At 54.8% G+C, this 17792-nt stretch overlaps 1 protein-coding gene across 2 annotated transcripts in view; it reads left to right on the top strand.

Moving 5' to 3' along the window:
* Positions 1-17570, top strand: part of ATP1A3 (ATPase Na+/K+ transporting subunit alpha 3) — a 53570-nt gene extending 36000 nt beyond the window's left edge. For both annotated transcript variants that reach the window (XM_085044664.1, XM_085044663.1), the window contains exons 6-23: positions 286-420; positions 2318-2435; positions 3935-4203; positions 4970-5168; positions 6098-6207; positions 6403-6537; positions 7265-7457; positions 8328-8503; positions 9216-9352; positions 9883-10033; positions 11242-11410; positions 11484-11638; positions 12683-12806; positions 13426-13571; positions 14279-14409; positions 15720-15821; positions 16812-16903; positions 17429-17570. In XM_085044664.1, the coding sequence (XP_084900790.1) occupies positions 286-420; positions 2318-2435; positions 3935-4203; positions 4970-5168; positions 6098-6207; positions 6403-6537; positions 7265-7457; positions 8328-8503; positions 9216-9352; positions 9883-10033; positions 11242-11410; positions 11484-11638; positions 12683-12806; positions 13426-13571; positions 14279-14409; positions 15720-15821; positions 16812-16903; positions 17429-17457 (2571 nt within the window). In that variant the 3' untranslated portion in view covers positions 17458-17570. The remainder of the gene's footprint in view (positions 1-285; positions 421-2317; positions 2436-3934; positions 4204-4969; positions 5169-6097; positions 6208-6402; positions 6538-7264; positions 7458-8327; positions 8504-9215; positions 9353-9882; positions 10034-11241; positions 11411-11483; positions 11639-12682; positions 12807-13425; positions 13572-14278; positions 14410-15719; positions 15822-16811; positions 16904-17428) is intronic.
* Positions 17571-17792: the final 222 nt, after the last annotated feature.

Genomic DNA, 17792 nt, shown 5'->3' with positions numbered 1-17792 from the left:
CAAAAATTCCCTAAAAATTCCCCAAAAAATCCCCAAAAATTCCCTAAAAATTCTCAAAAAATTCCCAAAAATTCCCCAAAAATTCCCCAAAAAATCCCCAAAAATTCCCCAAAAATTCCCAAAAAATTCCCCAAAAATTCCCAAAAAATTCCCTAAAAAATTCCCAAAAAATCCCAAAAAATTCCCTAAAAATTCCCCAAAAATTCCCAAAAAATTCCCCAAAAAATTCCCAAAAATTCCCAAAAAATTCCCTAAAAATCCCCCCAAAACTTCCCGGAATTGCAGCAAGCCCTGGTGATCCGCGAGGGCGAGAAGATGCAGGTGAACGCCGAGGAGGTCGTGGTTGGGGACCTGGTGGAGGTCAAGGGTGGCGACAGAGTCCCTGCTGACCTGCGGATCATCTCCGCCCACGGCTGCAAGGTGCGAGACCCGAAACCCCCGGAATTCCCCCCAAAAAAATCCCCGAGAATCGCCAGGAGTGCCGGGAAAAAAAAAACCGAAATTGGGGGGAGGAAAGGGAATTAAAATCCCAAATTTGGGGGAGAAAAGGGAACTAAAATCCCAAATTTAGGGGAGAAAACGGAATTAAAATCCCAAATTTGGGGGAGGAAAGGGAATTAAAATGCCAAATTTGGGGGAAAAGGGAATTAAAATCCCAAATTTGGGGAGAAAACGGAATTAAAATCCCAAATTTGGGGAGAAAACGGAATTAAAATGCCAAATTTGGGGGAGAAAAGGGAACTAAGATCCCAAATTTGGGGAGAAAAGGGAATTAAAATCCCAAATTTGGGGGGGAAAAGGGAATTAAATCCGAAATTTGGGGAGAAAAGGGAACTAAAATCCCAAATTTGGGTGGGAAAAGGGAATTAAGATCCCAAATTTGGGGGGGAAAAGGGAATTAAAATCCCAAATTTGGGGGGGAAAAGGGAATTAAAATCCCAAATTTGGGGGAGAAAAGGGAATTAAAATGCCAAATTTGGGTGGGAAAAGGGAATTAAAATCCCAAATTTGGGGGAGAAAAGGGAATTAAAATCCCAAATTTGGGGGGAAAAGGGAATTAAAATCCCAAATTTGGGGGAGAAAAGGGAATTAAGATCCCAAATTTGGGGGAGAAAAAGGAATTAAAATCCCAAATTTGGGGGAGAAAAGGGAATTAAAATGCCAAATTTGGGGGAGGAAAGGGAATTAAAATGCCAAATTTGGGGGAGAAAAGGGAATTAAAATCCCAAATTTGGGGGGAAACGGAATTAAAATCCCAAATTTGGGGGAGAAAAGGGAATTAAAATGCCAAATTTGGGGAGAAAAGGGAATTAAAATGCCAAATTTGGGGGAGAAAAGGGAATTAAAATCCCAAATTTGGGGGGAAAAGGGAATTAAAATGCCAAATTTGGGTGGGAAAAGGGAATTAAATCCCAAATTTGGGGGGAAAAGGGAATTGAAATCCCAAATTTGGGGGGGAAAAGGGAATTAAAATGCCAAATTTGGGGGAGAAAACGGAATTAAATCCGAAATTTGGGGGGGAAAAGGGAATTAAGATCCCAAATTTGGGGGGGAAAAGGGAATTAAAATCCCAAATTTGGGTGGGAAAAGGGAATTAAGATCCCAAATTTAGGGGGGGAAAAGGGAACAAAATCCCAAATTTGGGGGAGAAAAGGGAATTGAAATCCCAAATTTGGGGGAGAAAAGGGAATTAAAATCCCAAATTTGGGTGGGAAAAGGAATTAAAATCCCAAATTTGGGGAGAAAACGGAATTAAAATGCCAAATTTGGGGGAGAAAAGGGAATTAAAATCCCAAATTTGGGGGGAAATGGGATTTGGGGCGATTTTGGAATTCGGGGATAACCCCAGAGTCTGGGGATGTCCCAAATCCAGGGATTTCCCCCCAAAAAATCCATGGAAACGCCCAAAAATCCCCGAAAATCCAGAGAAATTCTCCCCAAATCCAAATCGAGGGACCTCCTCCCCAAAAAAATCCCAAAAAAAAAAAATCCCCAAACCCTTTTAACCTCCCAAGACCCGCTTTGGGATCCCCTAAAACCCCTTTAAAGCCCCACAGATTTAAACCCATTTAAATTTTAACCCTTTTAAATTTAAATTCATTTCAATTTAAATCCATTTCGATTTAAATCCATTTCGATTTAAATCCATTTCAATTTAAACCCCTCGAAATTCCCCCAAAAAACCAGAAAAAAACCCCAAAAAAACCCCAAAAATCCCATTTAAACCCCCTCAGCTCCCCCAAACCCCACACGAATCTCCCCAAAAAATCCCCGAATTTTCCCTAAATCCCGGGAATTCGCCCCAAACCGGCCGCAGGTGGACAATTCCTCGCTGACCGGCGAGTCGGAGCCGCAGACGCGATCGCCCGACTGCACCCACGACAACCCGCTGGAGACTCGAAACATCACCTTCTTCTCCACCAACTGCGTGGAGGGTGAGCCCGGGGGGTCCCGAAATTTGGGGGGAAATCCCGGGAATTTGGGGAGTTCCCGAGGGGCGGGGAGCGCCAAAAACCGGCGGGAAAAGGGCTCAAAATAGCGATTTTTAGCCCCAAGAACCGGCGGGAAAAGGGTATAAAATGACGATTTTTAGCCCCAAAAACCGGCAGGAAAAGGGCTCAAAATAGCGATTTTTAGCCCCAAAAACGGGCGGGAAAAGGGCTCAAAATAGCGATTTTTAGCCCCAAAAACGGGCAGGAAAAGGGTATAAAATGGCGATTTTTAGCCCCAAAAACCGGTAGGAAAAGGGTGTAAAATGGCGATTTTTAGCCCCAAAAACGGGCAGGAAAAGGGTACAAAATAGCGATTTTTAGCCCCAAAAACGGGCAGGAAAAGGGTATAAAATAGCGATTTTTAGCCCCAAAAACGGGCAGGAAAAGGGCATAAAATGACGATTTTTAGCCCCAAAAACGAGGGTCGGAGGGCCCAAAATAGCGATTTTTAGCCCCAAAAACGGGCAGGAAAAGGGTATAAAAATAGAGATTTTTAGCCCCAAAAACGGGCAGGAAAAGGGTATAAAATAGCGATTTTTAGCCCCAAAAACCGGCAGGAAAAGGGTATAAAATGACGATTTTTAGCCCCAAAAACCGGCAGGAAAAGGGTATAAAATAGCGATTTTTAGCCCCAAAAACCGGCAGGAAAAGGGTATAAAATGACGATTTTTAGCCCCAAAAACGGGCAGGAAAAGGGTATGAAATAGCGATTTTTAACCCCAAAAACCGGCAGGAAAAGGGCTCAAAATAGCGATTTTTAGCCCCAAAAACGGGCAGGAAAAGGGTATAAAATAGCGATTTTTAGCCCCAAAAACGGGCAGGAAAAGGGTATAAAATAGCGATTTTTAGCCCCAAAAACGGGCAGGAAAAGGGTATAAAATGGCGATTTTTAGCCCCAAAAACCGGCAGGAAATGGGGGGTCGGAGGGTGTAAAATAGCGATTTTTAGCCCCAAAAACCGGCAGGAAAAGGAGGGTCGGAGGGGATAAAATAGCGATTTTTAGTCCCAAAAAATGGGCAGGAAAACCCCATTTTTCCCATTCCCATTCCATTTTTCCCCATTTTTTCCCCATTTTTCCCATTTTTTCCCATTTTTTCCCATTTTTTCCCATTTTTTCCCATTTTTTCCCCATTTTTTCCCATTTTTTCCCCATTTTTTCCCATTTTTTTCCCATTTTTCCCCCTTTCCCACCCAATTTCGAGCATCCCGAACCCATTTTTGAGCACCACAACCCCATTTTTTTCCCTCCCAGAACCAATTCACCTCCACTTCGGGAGAAACTTCATCTCCTCATCCAACTTTTCGCCATTTCTCTCCCGTTTTTAACCCTTTTCTCCCCGTTTTTAACCCTTTTCTCCCCGTTTTTTCACCGTTTTTCCCATTTTTTCCCCGTTTTTCCCCGTTTTTTCCCCTTTTTCCCCCGTTTTCGCCCCGTTCCCCAGGCACGGCGCGCGGCGTGGTGATCGCCACGGGCGACCGGACGGTGATGGGCAGGATCGCCACGCTGGCCTCGGGGCTGGAGGTGGGCAAGACGCCGATCGCGGTGGAGATCGAGCACTTCATCCAGCTGATCACCGGCGTGGCAGTTTTCCTGGGAATCTCCTTCTTCATCCTCTCCCTCATCCTGGGCTACACCTGGCTCGAGGCCGTCATCTTCCTCATCGGGATTATTGTGGCTAACGTGCCCGAGGGGCTGCTGGCCACCGTCACGGTGAGGGGCTGGGGACACTGGGAGGGACTGGGATTGGACTGGGAGGGACTGGGATGGACTGGGATGGACTGGGATGGACTGGGATTGGACTGGGATGGACTGGGATTGGACTGGGAGGGACTGGGAGGGAACTGGGAAGGACTGGGAAGGACTGGGAGGGACTGGGAGGGACTGGGATTGGACTGGGATGGACTGGGATTGGACTGGGATGGACTGGGATGGACTGGGATGGACTGGGGTGTGTTAGGGGTTACACCATCATCTTCCTCATCGGCATCATCGTGGCTAACGTGCCCGAGGGGCTGCTGGCCACCGTCACGGTGAGGGGCTGGGGACACTGGGAGGGACTGGGAGGGACTGGGATGGACTGGGATGGACTGGGATGGACTGGGATGGACTGGGATGGACTGGGATGGACTGGGAGGGACTGGGATGGACTGGGATGGACTGGGATTGGACTGGGAGGGACTGGGAGAACACCGGGAGAGGAATCAGTGCCATTTTGGGGGGTTTTGGGGACCCCGAAACGCGGCTCCTGCAGCCCCCAGACCCATTTAGGAACTCCCAGACCCATTTAGGAGCCCCCAGACCCATTTGAGATCCCCCAGAACTGGAAAATCCCAGATTTCCATGGGATTCTCTATAGAAGACTCCCCGAGGTGCTTTCAGCTTCAATTTTCGGGGACATTTTTCGGGATTTTTGGGGTCTCCACCCCCCAAACCGACCCCCCCGAAGCCCCCAGACCCACTCGGGCCCCCTCCCCAGGTCTGCCTGACGCTGACAGCCAAGCGGATGGCTCGGAAGAACTGCCTGGTGAAGAACCTGGAGGCCGTGGAGACCTTGGGCTCGACGTCCACCATCTGCTCGGACAAGACGGGGACGCTGACCCAGAACCGCATGACTGTGGCCCACATGTGGTTCGACAACCAGATCCACGAGGCTGACACCACCGAGGACCAGTCCGGTGAGCCGGGGGGGCACTGGGAGCCACTGGGAGTGACTGGGAGGGAACTGAGAGGGACTGGGAGGGACTGGGAGGGCGAGGTGGGGAAAAAATGGGGATTTGGGATGGGGGTTTGGGGGGCTTTGGGTGGTTTTGAGGGGCTTTGAGGGGGTTTGAGGGGTTCGGGATGGAATTGGGGGATACTGGAGAGTACTGGGAGGGACTGGGAGCGACTGGGAGGGACTGGGAGGGACTGGGAGGGCGAGGTGGGGAAAAAACGGGGATTTGGGATGGGGATTTGGGGGGCTTTGGGCGGTTTTGGGGGTTTGGGGTTTGAGGGGGTTTGGGACTGGATTGAGGGGTACTGGAGAGTACTGGAAGGGACTGGGGAGCCACTGGGAGGGACTGGGAGGGACTGGGAGGGAGAGGTGGGGAAAAAACGGGGATTTGGGATGGGGGTTTGGGGGACTTTGGGCGGTTTGGGGGGTTTTGAGGGGGTTCGGGATGGGATTGGGGGATAGTGGAGAGTACTGGGAGTGACTGAGAGCCACTGGGAGTGACGGGAACTGGGAGGGACTGGGAGTGACACTGGGAGGGACTGGGAGGGCGAGGTGGGGAAAAAACGGGGAGTGGGATGAAGCCCGGGGGACTTTAGGGGGCTTTAGGGGTTTTTAGGGGGCTTTGAGGGGGTTTGAGGGGGTTCGGGATGGGATTGGGGGATTGGAGGGGGACTGGGGGTACTGGGAGTTACCCAAGTGGTTACTGGGAGTTACTGGGAGTAACTGGGAGTTACTGGGAGGGGAAAAAGGGGGGGCGGGATGGGAGTTTGGGGCGATTTAGGGGAGATTTGGGGCTGCAGACTCGGTCAGACTTGGCCAGACTGGTTCGTACTGGGCGATACTGGTCCATACTGGGGGATACTGGGCGATTCTAACCCCTTTCCCCCCCAGGCACTGCCTTCGACAAGAGCTCGCCCACCTGGGTCGCCCTGAGCCACATCGCCGGGCTCTGCAACCGCGCCGTGTTCAAGGGGGGACAGGAGAATGTCCCCATCCTCAAGGTGGGGCTCCCGGGGGGCTTTTCAGGGGTTTTTGGGGGATTTTTGGGGTCCCTGGGAGTCCCCAGGAGCAGAATTTGGGGAATTCTCTTCACTCCCGGGCGCTGGTTTTGTGCTTCCCGAGGGACTCGCAGGCCTGGGGGGGATTCCCGGGGGATTTTTGGGGTGCGAACCCGGGATTTTGGGGTTTCCCCGCAGCGGGACGTGGCTGGGGACGCCTCGGAATCGGCGCTGCTGAAGTGCATCGAGCTCTCCTCGGGCTCCGTCAAGGTCATGCGGGAGAGGAACAAGAAAGTGGCTGAGATTCCCTTCAACTCCACCAACAAGTACCAGGTAGCCCCGAAAAATCCCCAAAAAAAACCCGCGGGGATCCCAAAAAATCCGCGGGGTTGGGAACCCAAATTTCTCCCCCATTCCCCAAATCCCAAGTTTAACCCCCAGCCCCACAACCCATGATTTTATCCCAATTTCCTCCCAATTTCCCCACAATTTCCCCACAAACCCCGATTTCCTCCCAATTTCCTCCCAATTTCCCCCCAATTTCCCCCCAATTTCCCTCCCAATTTCCCCCAATTTCCCCCAATTTCCTCCAATTTCCTCCCAATTTCCCCCAATTTCCTCCCAATTTCCTCCCAATTTCCCCCAATTTCCTCCCAATTTCCTCCCAATTTCCCCCAATTTCCTCCCAATTTCCCACAATTCCAATTCCCCCAATTCCTCCCAATTTCCTCCCAATTTCCTCCCAATTTTCCCCCAATTTCCCCCAATTTCCCCCAATTTCCCACATATTCCCAACCCCAGTTCCCCCAATCTCCCCAAAATTCCCCTCCCCCAATCCCCCTCCCCAAATTCCCAGCACACAAAACCCCTTTAAAAAAACCCAAAAATTCCCATTTTTTTCCCCACCGCCGCCCTTTAACTCCCACCGCGGGTGGCACAACTCCCCCCTGCCTACCCCCAACCCCAAAATCCCCATTTTTCCGCAGCTAATCCCCCCTCCCCAAATTCCCAGAGCACAAAACCCCTTTAAAAAAACCCCAAAATTCCCATTTTTCCGCAGCTCTCCATCCACGAGACCGAAGATCCCAACGACAACCGGTACCTGCTGGTGATGAAGGGAGCTCCGGAGCGCATCCTGGATCGCTGCTCCACCATCCTGCTGCAGGGCAAGGAGCAGCCGCTGGACGAGGAGATGAAGGAAGCTTTCCAGAACGCCTACCTGGAGCTGGGCGGGCTGGGCGAGAGGGTGCTCGGTGGGTTTCGGGGTTTGGGAGTGGGAATTTGGGGGTTTTGGGGGGTTTTGGGGGTTTTGGGGGTTTTGGGGGTTTTGGGGTGATACGGCGGAGGAGGAGGTGGGGATGGGGTGGGAGAGGATGAGGAGGGGGCTCGGGGATCGGTGGCGATCTGGGGAGGTTCTGAGGGTGTCTGGGAGTGATTTTGGGGCGATTTTGGGGTGATTTAAAGGTGATTTTGGGGTGATTTTGGGGTGATTTAGCGGTGATTTGGGGCTGATTCGGGGCTGATATCAGGCTGATTTCGGGGCGATCTCGGGGTGATTTCGGGGGGATATTTTGGGCTGATTTGGGGCTGATTTTAGGGAGATTTGGGGCTGATATCAGGCTGATTTTGGGGTGATTCGGGGCTGATCTGGGGCTGATTTCGGGGCCATTTCAGGCTGATTTCGGGGGCATATTTTGGGCTGACTTGGGGCTGATTTTAGGGCGATTTGGGGCTGATCTGGGGCTGATTTTGGGGTGATTCGGGGCTGATATCAGGCTGATTTCAGGCTGATTTCGGGGGCATATTTTGGGCTGACTTGGGGCTGATATCAGGCTGATTTCGGGGCGATTTGGGGCGATTTCAGGCTGATTTGGAGCTGATATCAGGCTGATTTCGGGGTGATTTCAGGCTGATCTCGGGGGGATATTTTGGGCTGATTTGGGCCTGATTTCGGGGTGATTCGGGCTGATATCAGGCTGATTTCAGGGCGATTTGGGGCCATTTCAGGCTGATTTGGAGCTGATATCAGGCTGATTTCGGGGTGATTCGGGGCTGATATCAGGCTGATTTCGGGAGCATATTTTGGGCTGATTCGGGGCCGATTCGGCGCTCCACCCCCGCAGGTTTCTGCCACTTCTACCTGCCCGAGGAGCAATACCCCAAAGGCTTCGCCTTCGACTGCGACGACGTGAACTTCGCCACCGACAACCTGTGCTTCGTGGGTCTCATGTCCATGATCGACCCTCCCCGAGCCGCCGTGCCCGACGCCGTGGGGAAATGCCGCAGCGCGGGCATCAAGGTGCGACCCCCGCGACCCCCGAAACCCCCGCGGGCCCCCCGGATCCTCCCCGGAATTCCCGAATCCCCCTGGACCTCCCCTGTCCCCTCCTCTGTCCCCTCCCCTGTCCCCTCCTCTGTCCCCTCCCCGCAGCGCCGGCAGAGAGTGACAATTGTCGGGAGGAAAGTGCGACCCCCAGATCCCCCAAATCCCCTCCAGGGCCCCCAAAATCCTCCCCAGGACCCCCAAAACCACCTCTGAACCCTCAAATATGCCCTGGAACTCCCAAACTCTTCCCTGAATTCCCGAATCCCCCCAGACCTCCCCTGTCCCCTCCCCTGTCACATCCCCTGTCCCCTCCCCTGTCCCCTCCCCTGTCACATCCCCTGTCCCTCCCCGCAGCTCCGGCAGAGTGACAATTGTCGGGAGTAAAGCGGGACCCCCAGACCCCCCAAAACCCACCCAGAGACCCCCAAATCCACCCCAGCCCTTTCTCCCCGAATCCCCCCGACCCCCCGAACCCCCAAATCCTTCCCTGAATTCCCAAATTCCCCTGTCCCCTCTCCTGTCCCCTCCCTGTCCCCTCCCTGTCCCCTCCCCGCAGCGCCGGCAGCGAGCGCCAATTGTCGGGAGCAAAGCGGGACCCCGAGACCCCCCCAAAACCCCCCGAAACGCCCCAAAACCCCCCCAGGGACCCTCCCGGAGCAGGGGGTGACCCCCGCTGTCCCCCCAGGTGATCATGGTCACCGGTGACCACCCGATCACGGCCAAGGCCATCGCCAAGGGCGTTGGGATCATTTCCGAGGGCAACGAGACCGTGGAGGACATCGCGGCGCGGCTGAACATCCCCGTGAGCCAGGTGAACCCCAGGTGAGACCTCGGGGCGCAGAACGGGGCTCCGGAGTCAGGTTTGGGGTGAAAACGTGGGGTTTGGGGTGGAAACGTGGGATTTGGGGTGAAAATGTGGGATTTGGGGTGACAATATGGGTTTTGGGGTGAAAACGTGGGATTTGGGGTGACAATATGGGTTTTGGGGTGAAAATGTGGGTTTTGGGGTGAAAATGTGGGTTTTGGGGTGAAAATGTGGGTTTGGGGGTGAAAATGTGGGGTTTGGGGTGAAAATGTGGGGTTTGGGGTGACAATGTGGGGTTTGGGGTGAAAATGTGGGGTTTGGGGTGAAAACGTGGGGTTTGGGGTGAAAATAATGTGGGGTTTGGGGTGACAATGTGGGGTTTTGGGTGACAATGTGAGGTTTGGGATGGACACCAATCCCCGAGTGACCCAGCAGGACGGACAGAGGGCTGCGCTGGGCGATTCCGGGGCTCAGTGACATTTATGGGATTTTGTGCCACTTTGGGGTTTCGGAGCCGTTTTTGGGGTGACGTTTTTGGGGTTCCCAGGGACGCCAAGGCCTGTGTGATCCATGGGACAGACCTGAAGGACATGAGCTCGGAGCAGATCGATGAGATCCTGCAGAACCACACCGAGATCGTCTTTGCCAGAACCTCCCCGCAGCAGAAGCTCATCATCGTCGAGGGGTGCCAGAGACAGGTGGGGGCAACCCCAGAACTGTCCCTGGGACCCCAAAAACTGCCCCTGAGAATCCAAAACTGCCCCTGGGGTCCCGAAACTGCCCCTGGGACCCCAAAACTGCCCCTGGGAACCCAAAACTGCCCCTGGGAACCCGAAACTGCCCCTGGGAACCCAAAAACTGCCCCTGGGAAACCAAAACTGCCCCTGGGAACCCAAAACTGCCCCTGGGAACCTGATAGTGCCCCTGGGACCCCAAAACTGCACCTGGGAACCCGAAACTGCCCCTGGGAAACTGAAACTGCCCCTGGGAACCCAAAACTGGCCCTGGGACCCCAAAACTGGCCTTGGGACCCCAAAACTGCCCCTGGGAATGCAAAATCCCCAATGTCCCCATGTCCCCACTGGCCCCACTATCTCCATTGTCCCCATATCTGCACTGTCCCCACTGTCCCTATATCCCCACTGTCCCCACTGCCCCCGCTCACCCCGCTCACCCCATTGTCCCCATGTCCGCACTGTCCCCACTGTCCCTTGTCACCCCACTGTCCCCCAATGTCCCCATATCCGCACTGCCCCCGCTCACCCCACTGTCCCCACTGTCCCCACTGTCCCCACTGCCCCCGCTCACCCCGCTCACCCCATTGTCCCCATATCTGCACTGTCCCCACTGTCCCCTGTCACCCCATTGTCCCTATATCCCCACTGCCCCCACTCACCCCGCTCACCCCACTGTCCCCATATCCGCACTGCCCCCACTGTCCCCTGTCACCCCACTGTCCCCATATCCGCACTGTCCCAACTGTCCCCACTGACCCCTGTCACCCCACTGTCCCTGTACCCGCACTCCCCCCCGCTCACCCCGCTGTCCCCGTGTCCCCATGTCCCCATATCCCCACTGTCCCCTGTCACTCCACTGTCCCCATATCCCCATTCCCCATATCCCTGCCCCGCTCACCGCTGTCCCGTGTCCCCACTCCCCGCTCACCCTGCTGTCCCTGTGTCCCCATGTCCCCATATCCCCACTCCCCCCGCTCACCCCGCTGTCCCCATGTCCCCATATCCCCGCTGTCCCCATATCCCCACTGTCCCACTCCCCGCTCACCCCGCTGTCCCCGTGTCCCCATGTCCCCATATCCCCGCTGTCCCTGTGTCCCCACTGTCCCTATATCCCCACTGTCCCCATATCCCCACTCCCCCCGCTCACCCCGCTGTCCCCGTGTCCCCAGGGCGCCATCGTGGCGGTGACCGGTGACGGCGTCAACGACTCTCCGGCGCTGAAGAAGGCGGACATCGGGGTGGCCATGGGCATCGCGGGCTCGGACGTGTCCAAGCAGGCTGCCGACATGATCCTGCTGGACGACAACTTCGCCTCCATCGTCACCGGCGTCGAGGAAGGTCCGGCCGAGCCCGTTTTGGGGTGAAACCGGGGGGTTTTGGGGCCCTGGGTGACACCCGGTGTCCCCCGCAGGGAGGCTGATCTTTGATAACCTGAAGAAGTCCATCGCCTACACCTTGACCAGCAACATCCCCGAGATCACCCCGTTCCTGCTCTTCATCATGGCCAACATCCCTCTGCCCCTGGGCACCATCACCATCCTCTGCATCGACCTGGGCACCGACATGGTATGGGCAGACCCTAAATCCACCCCAGAGACCCCAAAATCCGCTCCAGGAACCCCAAAATCCACCCCAGAGACCCCAAATCCACCCCAGAGACCCCAAACCCATCCCAGAACCCCTAATCCCTCTGCCCCTGGGCACCATCACCATCCTCTGCATCGACCTGGGCACCGACATGGTATGGGGAGACCCTAAATCCATCCCAGGGACCCCAAAATCCGCTCCAGGAACCCCAAAATCCACCCCAGAGACCCCAAACCCACCCCAGAACTCCTAATCCCTCTGCCCCTGGGCACCATCACCATCCTCTGCATCGACCTGGGCACCGACATGGTGAGGGGCGACCCCAAAATCCGCCCTAGAGACCCCAAAATCTGCTCCAGGAACCCCAAATCCACCGCAGAGACCCCAAAATCTGCTCCAGGGATCCCAAAATTCATCCCAGGAACCCTAAATCCACCCCAGAGATCCCAAACCCAACCCAAACCCCTAATCCCTCTGCCCCTGGGCACCATCACCATCCTCTGCATCGACCTGGGCACCGACATGGTGAGGGGCGACCCTAAATACATCCCATAGACCCTAAATCCATCCCAGGAACCCCAAAATCTGCTCCAGGAACCCTAAATCCACCCCAGAGTTCCCAAATCCATCCCAGGAACACCAAAATCCACCCCAGGAACCCCAAAATCCACCCCAGGAACCCCAAAATCCACCCCAGGAACCCCCAAAATCCACCCCAGAGACCCCAAATCCACCCCAGAAACCCCAAAATCCACCCAGAGACCCCAAACCCACCCCAGAGATCCCAAATCCCTGCACTGGGAATTTAGGCAACTCCCACCCTCCCGAGCTCCCCTCTCCAGCCACCCTGGGGACCCCAAACCCCCCAAATCCGGGGGGATTCCCCTTTTCCCATCCCCCCCGAGACCCTCCAGCCCCACAGCAATCCCCCAAACGGCCCCCACCCCCTTTATTTCGGGACCCCCCAAACCCAGAGCCCCTCGGGGTGTCCCCTCGGGGTGTCCCCTCGGGGTGTCCCCGCAGGTCCCCGCCATCTCGCTGGCCTACGAGGCTGCCGAGAGTGACATCATGAAGCGACAGCCGCGCAACCCGCGCAGCGACAAGCTGGTCAACGAGCGCCTCATCAGCATGGCCTACGGGCAGATCGGTACGGAGTGACCAGCGGTGGCCAGCGGTGGCCAGGGGTGACCAGGGAGTGACCAGGGAGTGACCGGGGAGTGACCAGGGGTGACCTGGAGTGACCAGGGGTGACCAGGGGGTGACCAGGGGGTGACCAGGGGGTGACCAGGGGGTCTGGGGGTGACCAGGGGTGACCAGGGGTGACCAGGGGTGACCAGGGGGTCTGGGGGTGACCAGGGAGTGACCAGGGGTGACCAGGGAGTGACCAGGAGGTGACCAGAGGGTGACCAGGCAGTGACCAGAGGGTAACCAGGGGATAACCAGGGGGTGACCAGGGGGTGACTAGGGGTGACCAGGCAGTGACCAGAGGATGACCAGGCGGTCCGGCGGTGACCAAGGGGTGGCCAGCCGGTGACCAGGGCTGCCCAGGGAGTGACCAGGGGTGACCAAGGGGTGACCAAGTGGTGACCAGGGGGTGGCCAGGGGTGACCAGCCGGTGGCCAGGCAGTGACCAGGGGCTCTGGGGGTGACCAGGAGGTGACCAGGGGGTGGCCCGGGGTGACCAGGGGTGACCCGGGGCTGGCCAGGCGGTGGCCAGGCGGTGACCAGGGCTGCCCAGGACCCCCCTGAGCCGCGGTTTCCCGCAGGGATGATCCAGGCGCTCGGCGGGTTCTTCTCGTACTTCGTGATCCTGGCGGAGAACGGATTTCTGCCCTCGTGCCTGGTGGGGATTCGGCTGCGCTGGGACGATCGGACCATCAACGACCTGGAGGATTCCTACGGGCAGCAGTGGGTGCGTGCGGGGCCGGGCGGGGTCCCGGGAATCGGGATTGTGGGAACGGGGGATTACCCGAAAAATTGGGATTACCGGAAATGCGGATTCCCCCAAAACGGGGATTCCCAAAAATGGGGATTGCTGAAAATGGGGATTCCCCAAAATCGGGATTGCCGGAAAGGGGGATCCCGGGAAATCGGGATTATGGGGATTCAGAAAAATCGGGATTACCGGAATTGGAGATTCCCCGAAAAATTTGGATTACCGGAAAGGGGGATTCCTGAAAATCGAGATTCCCTGAAAACGGGGATTCCTGAATATGGGGATTACCGAAAATTTGGATTCCCGAAAATAGGGATTACTGGAAATGGGGATTCCCTGAAAACGGGGATTCCCAAAATTTGGGGATCTCTGGAATCCCTAAAAACGGGGATCCCCGAAAACAGGAATTGCTGAAAACGGGGGGTGGGCACGGGAGCTCTGAACTCCTGGGAAATGCAGAAACTCAAGGGAGAGGGGCAGAGGTTGCTCTGTGATCCCAATTCCCAGAAAAGGGAGATCTTCACACCCCAAATCCCATATTTTTTGGGAATTCGAATTCTCTCCCTCCTCCCCTTCCTTCCCCCCAGCCCGGGGGTCGCACCGGGACGGGGATTTCTCGGGGGGAGTCCCGGCGGGATAATTCGGGTTGGGGTCGCTCACCGCCACCCCCCTGTGCCCCCCAGACGTACGAGCAGCGCAAGGTGGTCGAGTTCACCTGCCACACGGCGTTCTTCGTCAGCATCGTGGTGGTGCAGTGGGCAGATCTGATCATCTGCAAGACCAGGCGCAACTCCGTGTTCCAGCAGGGCATGAAGTGAGGAGGGGGCTCCTTCCCGGGGGGCGGGTCGGGTTCCCGGGGTCTTCGGGGGGTCCCCGAAATCCTGAGGGGATCCCTAAAAATCGGGGGGGCTTCGAAACCCCATGGGGGATTTGGATCCGGCTGGATCCTACCTGAATTAGGATCCTCTGGAGGAGGATGGGGCTGGATTTGGGGGTCCCCTGGGGGGTTCCCCGAAATCCTGGGAAAATCCCCGAAATCCTGAGGGGATCCCAAAAAACTAGGGGAGCTTTGAAACCCCATGGGGGATTTGGATCCGGCTGGATCCTGCCTGATATAGGATCCTCTGTCTGGATTTGGGAAAATCCCCGAAGTCCTGGGGGGTTCCCCGAAACCCTGGGAGGGTCCCCGAAATCCTGGGAAAATCCCCGGAATCCTGAGGGGATCCCTAAAAATCGGGAGGGCTTCGAAACCCCATTAGGGGTTGGGATCCTGCCTGAATTAGGATCCTCTGGAGGAGGATGGGGCTGGATTTGGGAAAATCCCCGAAATCCTGGGAGGGTTCCTCGAAACCCTGGAAGGGTCCCTGAAATCCTGGGAAAATCCCTAAAATCCTGAGGGGATCCCTAAAAATCTAGGGGGGCTTAGAAACCCCATTAGGGATTGGGATCCTGCCTGAATTAGGATCCTCTGGCTGGATTTGGGAAAATCCCCTAAATCCTAGGGGTTCCCCGAATTTCTGGGAAAATCCCCGAAATCCTGAGGGGATCCCTAAAAAACTAGGAGGGCTTTGAAACCCCATGGGGGATTGGGATCCGGCTGGATCCTGCCTGAATTAGGATCCTCTGGCTGGATTTGGGAAAATCCCCGAAATCCTGGGGGTTCCCCGAAACCCTGGGAGGGTCCCCGAAATCCTGGGAGAATCCCCGAAATCCCGCGCGTGTCCCTAAAATTTTGGGGAGCTCCTCAAAACCCGGGGGAGCTTCAAAACCTCCCGAGGGAGCAGCATGCTGCATCCCCGGGAGGAGGAGGCTGAATGTGGGCGATTTCCAAAATCCTGGGGGGTTCCCCAAAATCCTGGGGGGTTCCCAAAATCCCGGGAGGGTCCCCGAAATCCTGGGAAAGTCCCCCAAAAAATCCCGGGCTCTCCGAAAGCATTTTGGGGTCCCCAAAGCGGTTTTAGGGTGAGTCCAACACCCCCGCGGGCTCCAGAATTCCCGCGGGAATCGGGGTGGATTTGGGGGGAATTCCCTAAATTTTGGGGGTCGCGGGTGAGGTTTTTGGGGCTGCCCGGAGCCGGGGGATCCCCGCTGACGGATTTTGTGGGTTTTTTCCCGTTTTCCCAGGAATAAAATCCTGATTTTCGGGCTGTTCGAGGAGACGGCGTTGGCTGCGTTCCTCTCCTACTGCCCCGGGATGGATGTGGCTCTGCGCATGTATCCGCTGAAGTGAGCCCGGAGCTGGGGTTGTTTTGGGGAGATTTTGGGTTGTTTTGGAGTGATTTCGGGTTGTTTTGGAGAGATTTTGGGTTATTTTGGAGAGATTTTGGGTTATTTTGGGGAGATTTCGGGTTATTTTGGAGAGATTTCGGGTTATTTTGGAGAGATTTCGGGTTGTTTTGGAGAAATTTCGGGTTATTTTGGGTTATTTTGGAGAGATTTTGGGTTATTTTGGAGAGATTTTGGGTTGTTTTGGAGAGATTTTGGGTTATTTTGGAGTGATTTCGGGTTATTTTGGAGAAATTTTGGAGAAATTTCGGGTTATTTTGGAGCAATTTCGGGTTCTTTTGGAGGAATTTCGGGTTATTTTTGGAGAAATTTCGGGTTATTTTTGGAGAAATTTCGGGTTATTTTGGAGAAATTTCGGGTTATTTTTGGAGAAATTTCGGTTTATTTTGGAGAAATTTTGGAGAAATTTCGAGTTATTTTGGAGAAATTTCGGGTTATTTTTGAGCAATTTCGGGTTATTTTGGAGCAATTTCGGGTTATTTTGGAGAAATTTGGGGTTATTTTGGAGACATTTCGGGTTATTTTGGAGAAATTTCGGGTTATTTTGGAGCAATTTCGGGTTGTTTTGGAGAAATTTCGGGTTATTTTGGAGAAATTTCGGGTTATTTTGGAGCAATTTCGGGTTGTTTTGGAGAAATTTCGGGTTATTTTGGAGAAATTTTGGGTTATTTTGGAGCGATTTCGGGTTTTTTGGGTTATTTTGCAGCGATTTTGGGTTATTTTTGAGCGATTTCGGGTTATTTTTTAGCAATTTCGGGTTATTTTGGAGAAATTTCGGGTTATTTTGGGGCGATTTCGGGTTTTTTGGGTTATTTTGCAGCGATTTTGGGTTATTTTTTATCGATTTTCGCGGGGGTTTTGATCATTTTTGGGTCCGAAGCCCCCCCGGGCTCCCCCACTGACGCCCCCTCCCCAAATTTCGCCCCCCAGGCCCAGCTGGTGGTTCTGCGCTTTCCCCTACAGCTTCCTCATCTTCGTCTACGACGAGATCCGCAAACTCATCCTGCGCCGCAATCCCGGAGGTTCGGGACATTTTGGGGAAATTTGGGGCATTTTTGGGAAAATTTCGGGGGTCCCGGGAGGTTCCGGAAGTCCGGGGGGTCCTGGGGAAGGGGTTGGGGAGGTTTAGGAGCATCCTGGGGGTCTCTAGGGAGGATTTGGGGGAATTCGGGGGGATTTGGGGAGTCTGGACCGACCGGGGTGGGATTTTTTGGGGTATTTTGGGGTAATTTGGGAAGATTTGGGGGATTTTGGGGGTCCTGGGTGGCCTTGGGGGGTTTCGGAGGAGGTCTTGGGGAGGTTTGGGGGAATCTTGAGGTTTTTTTGGGGTGATTTGGGGGGAAGTTGGAGGTTTTTTGGATTTCGGGTATTTTGGGGATTTTGGGGATTTTGGGGGATTTTGGGAATTTTGGGGATTTTGGGGATTTTGGGAATTTTGGGGGATTTTGGGAATTTTAGGGATTTTGGGGGATTTTGGGAATTTTGGGAATTTTGGGGGATTTTGGGAATTTCGGTCACCCCTCACCTTTTCCCCCTTTTTTTTCCAGGTTGGGTGGAGAAGGAAACCTACTACTGATCCCCAAAACCACGAGACCTCCCCCCAAAAAAACAACACGAGACCCCCCAAAATCCCCCTTTTCCCCACCCGAAAATCCCCTTTTTCCCCCAAAAAAATCCCCTTTTTCCCCCCCAAAAAATTCCCTTTTCCCCCCAAAATTTCCTTTCCCAAAACACCCCCTCCCCCCCAAACCAGCGCCCCCTCCCCCCAAATCCCCTCCCCGAAATTTGGGGGCTCGAGGGGTGGGGGGGGCTCCTCGCCTTATGGGGGGGATCCCCGAAAAGGCTCCTGGACCCCCAAAAATCCCCAAAAATCCCCAAAAATCCCCAAAAATCCCGGGGTTTTGGGAGGGG

Source organism: Lichenostomus cassidix, unplaced genomic scaffold (genome assembly GCF_008360975.1).
Source record: "Lichenostomus cassidix isolate B80296 unplaced genomic scaffold, HeHo_3.0 HiC_scaffold_37, whole genome shotgun sequence".
NCBI classification, from domain to species: Eukaryota; Metazoa; Chordata; class Aves; order Passeriformes; family Meliphagidae; genus Lichenostomus; species Lichenostomus cassidix.
Note: the sequence above shows the minus strand (reverse complement) of the source record. Positions and strands in the feature narration are given on the sequence as shown.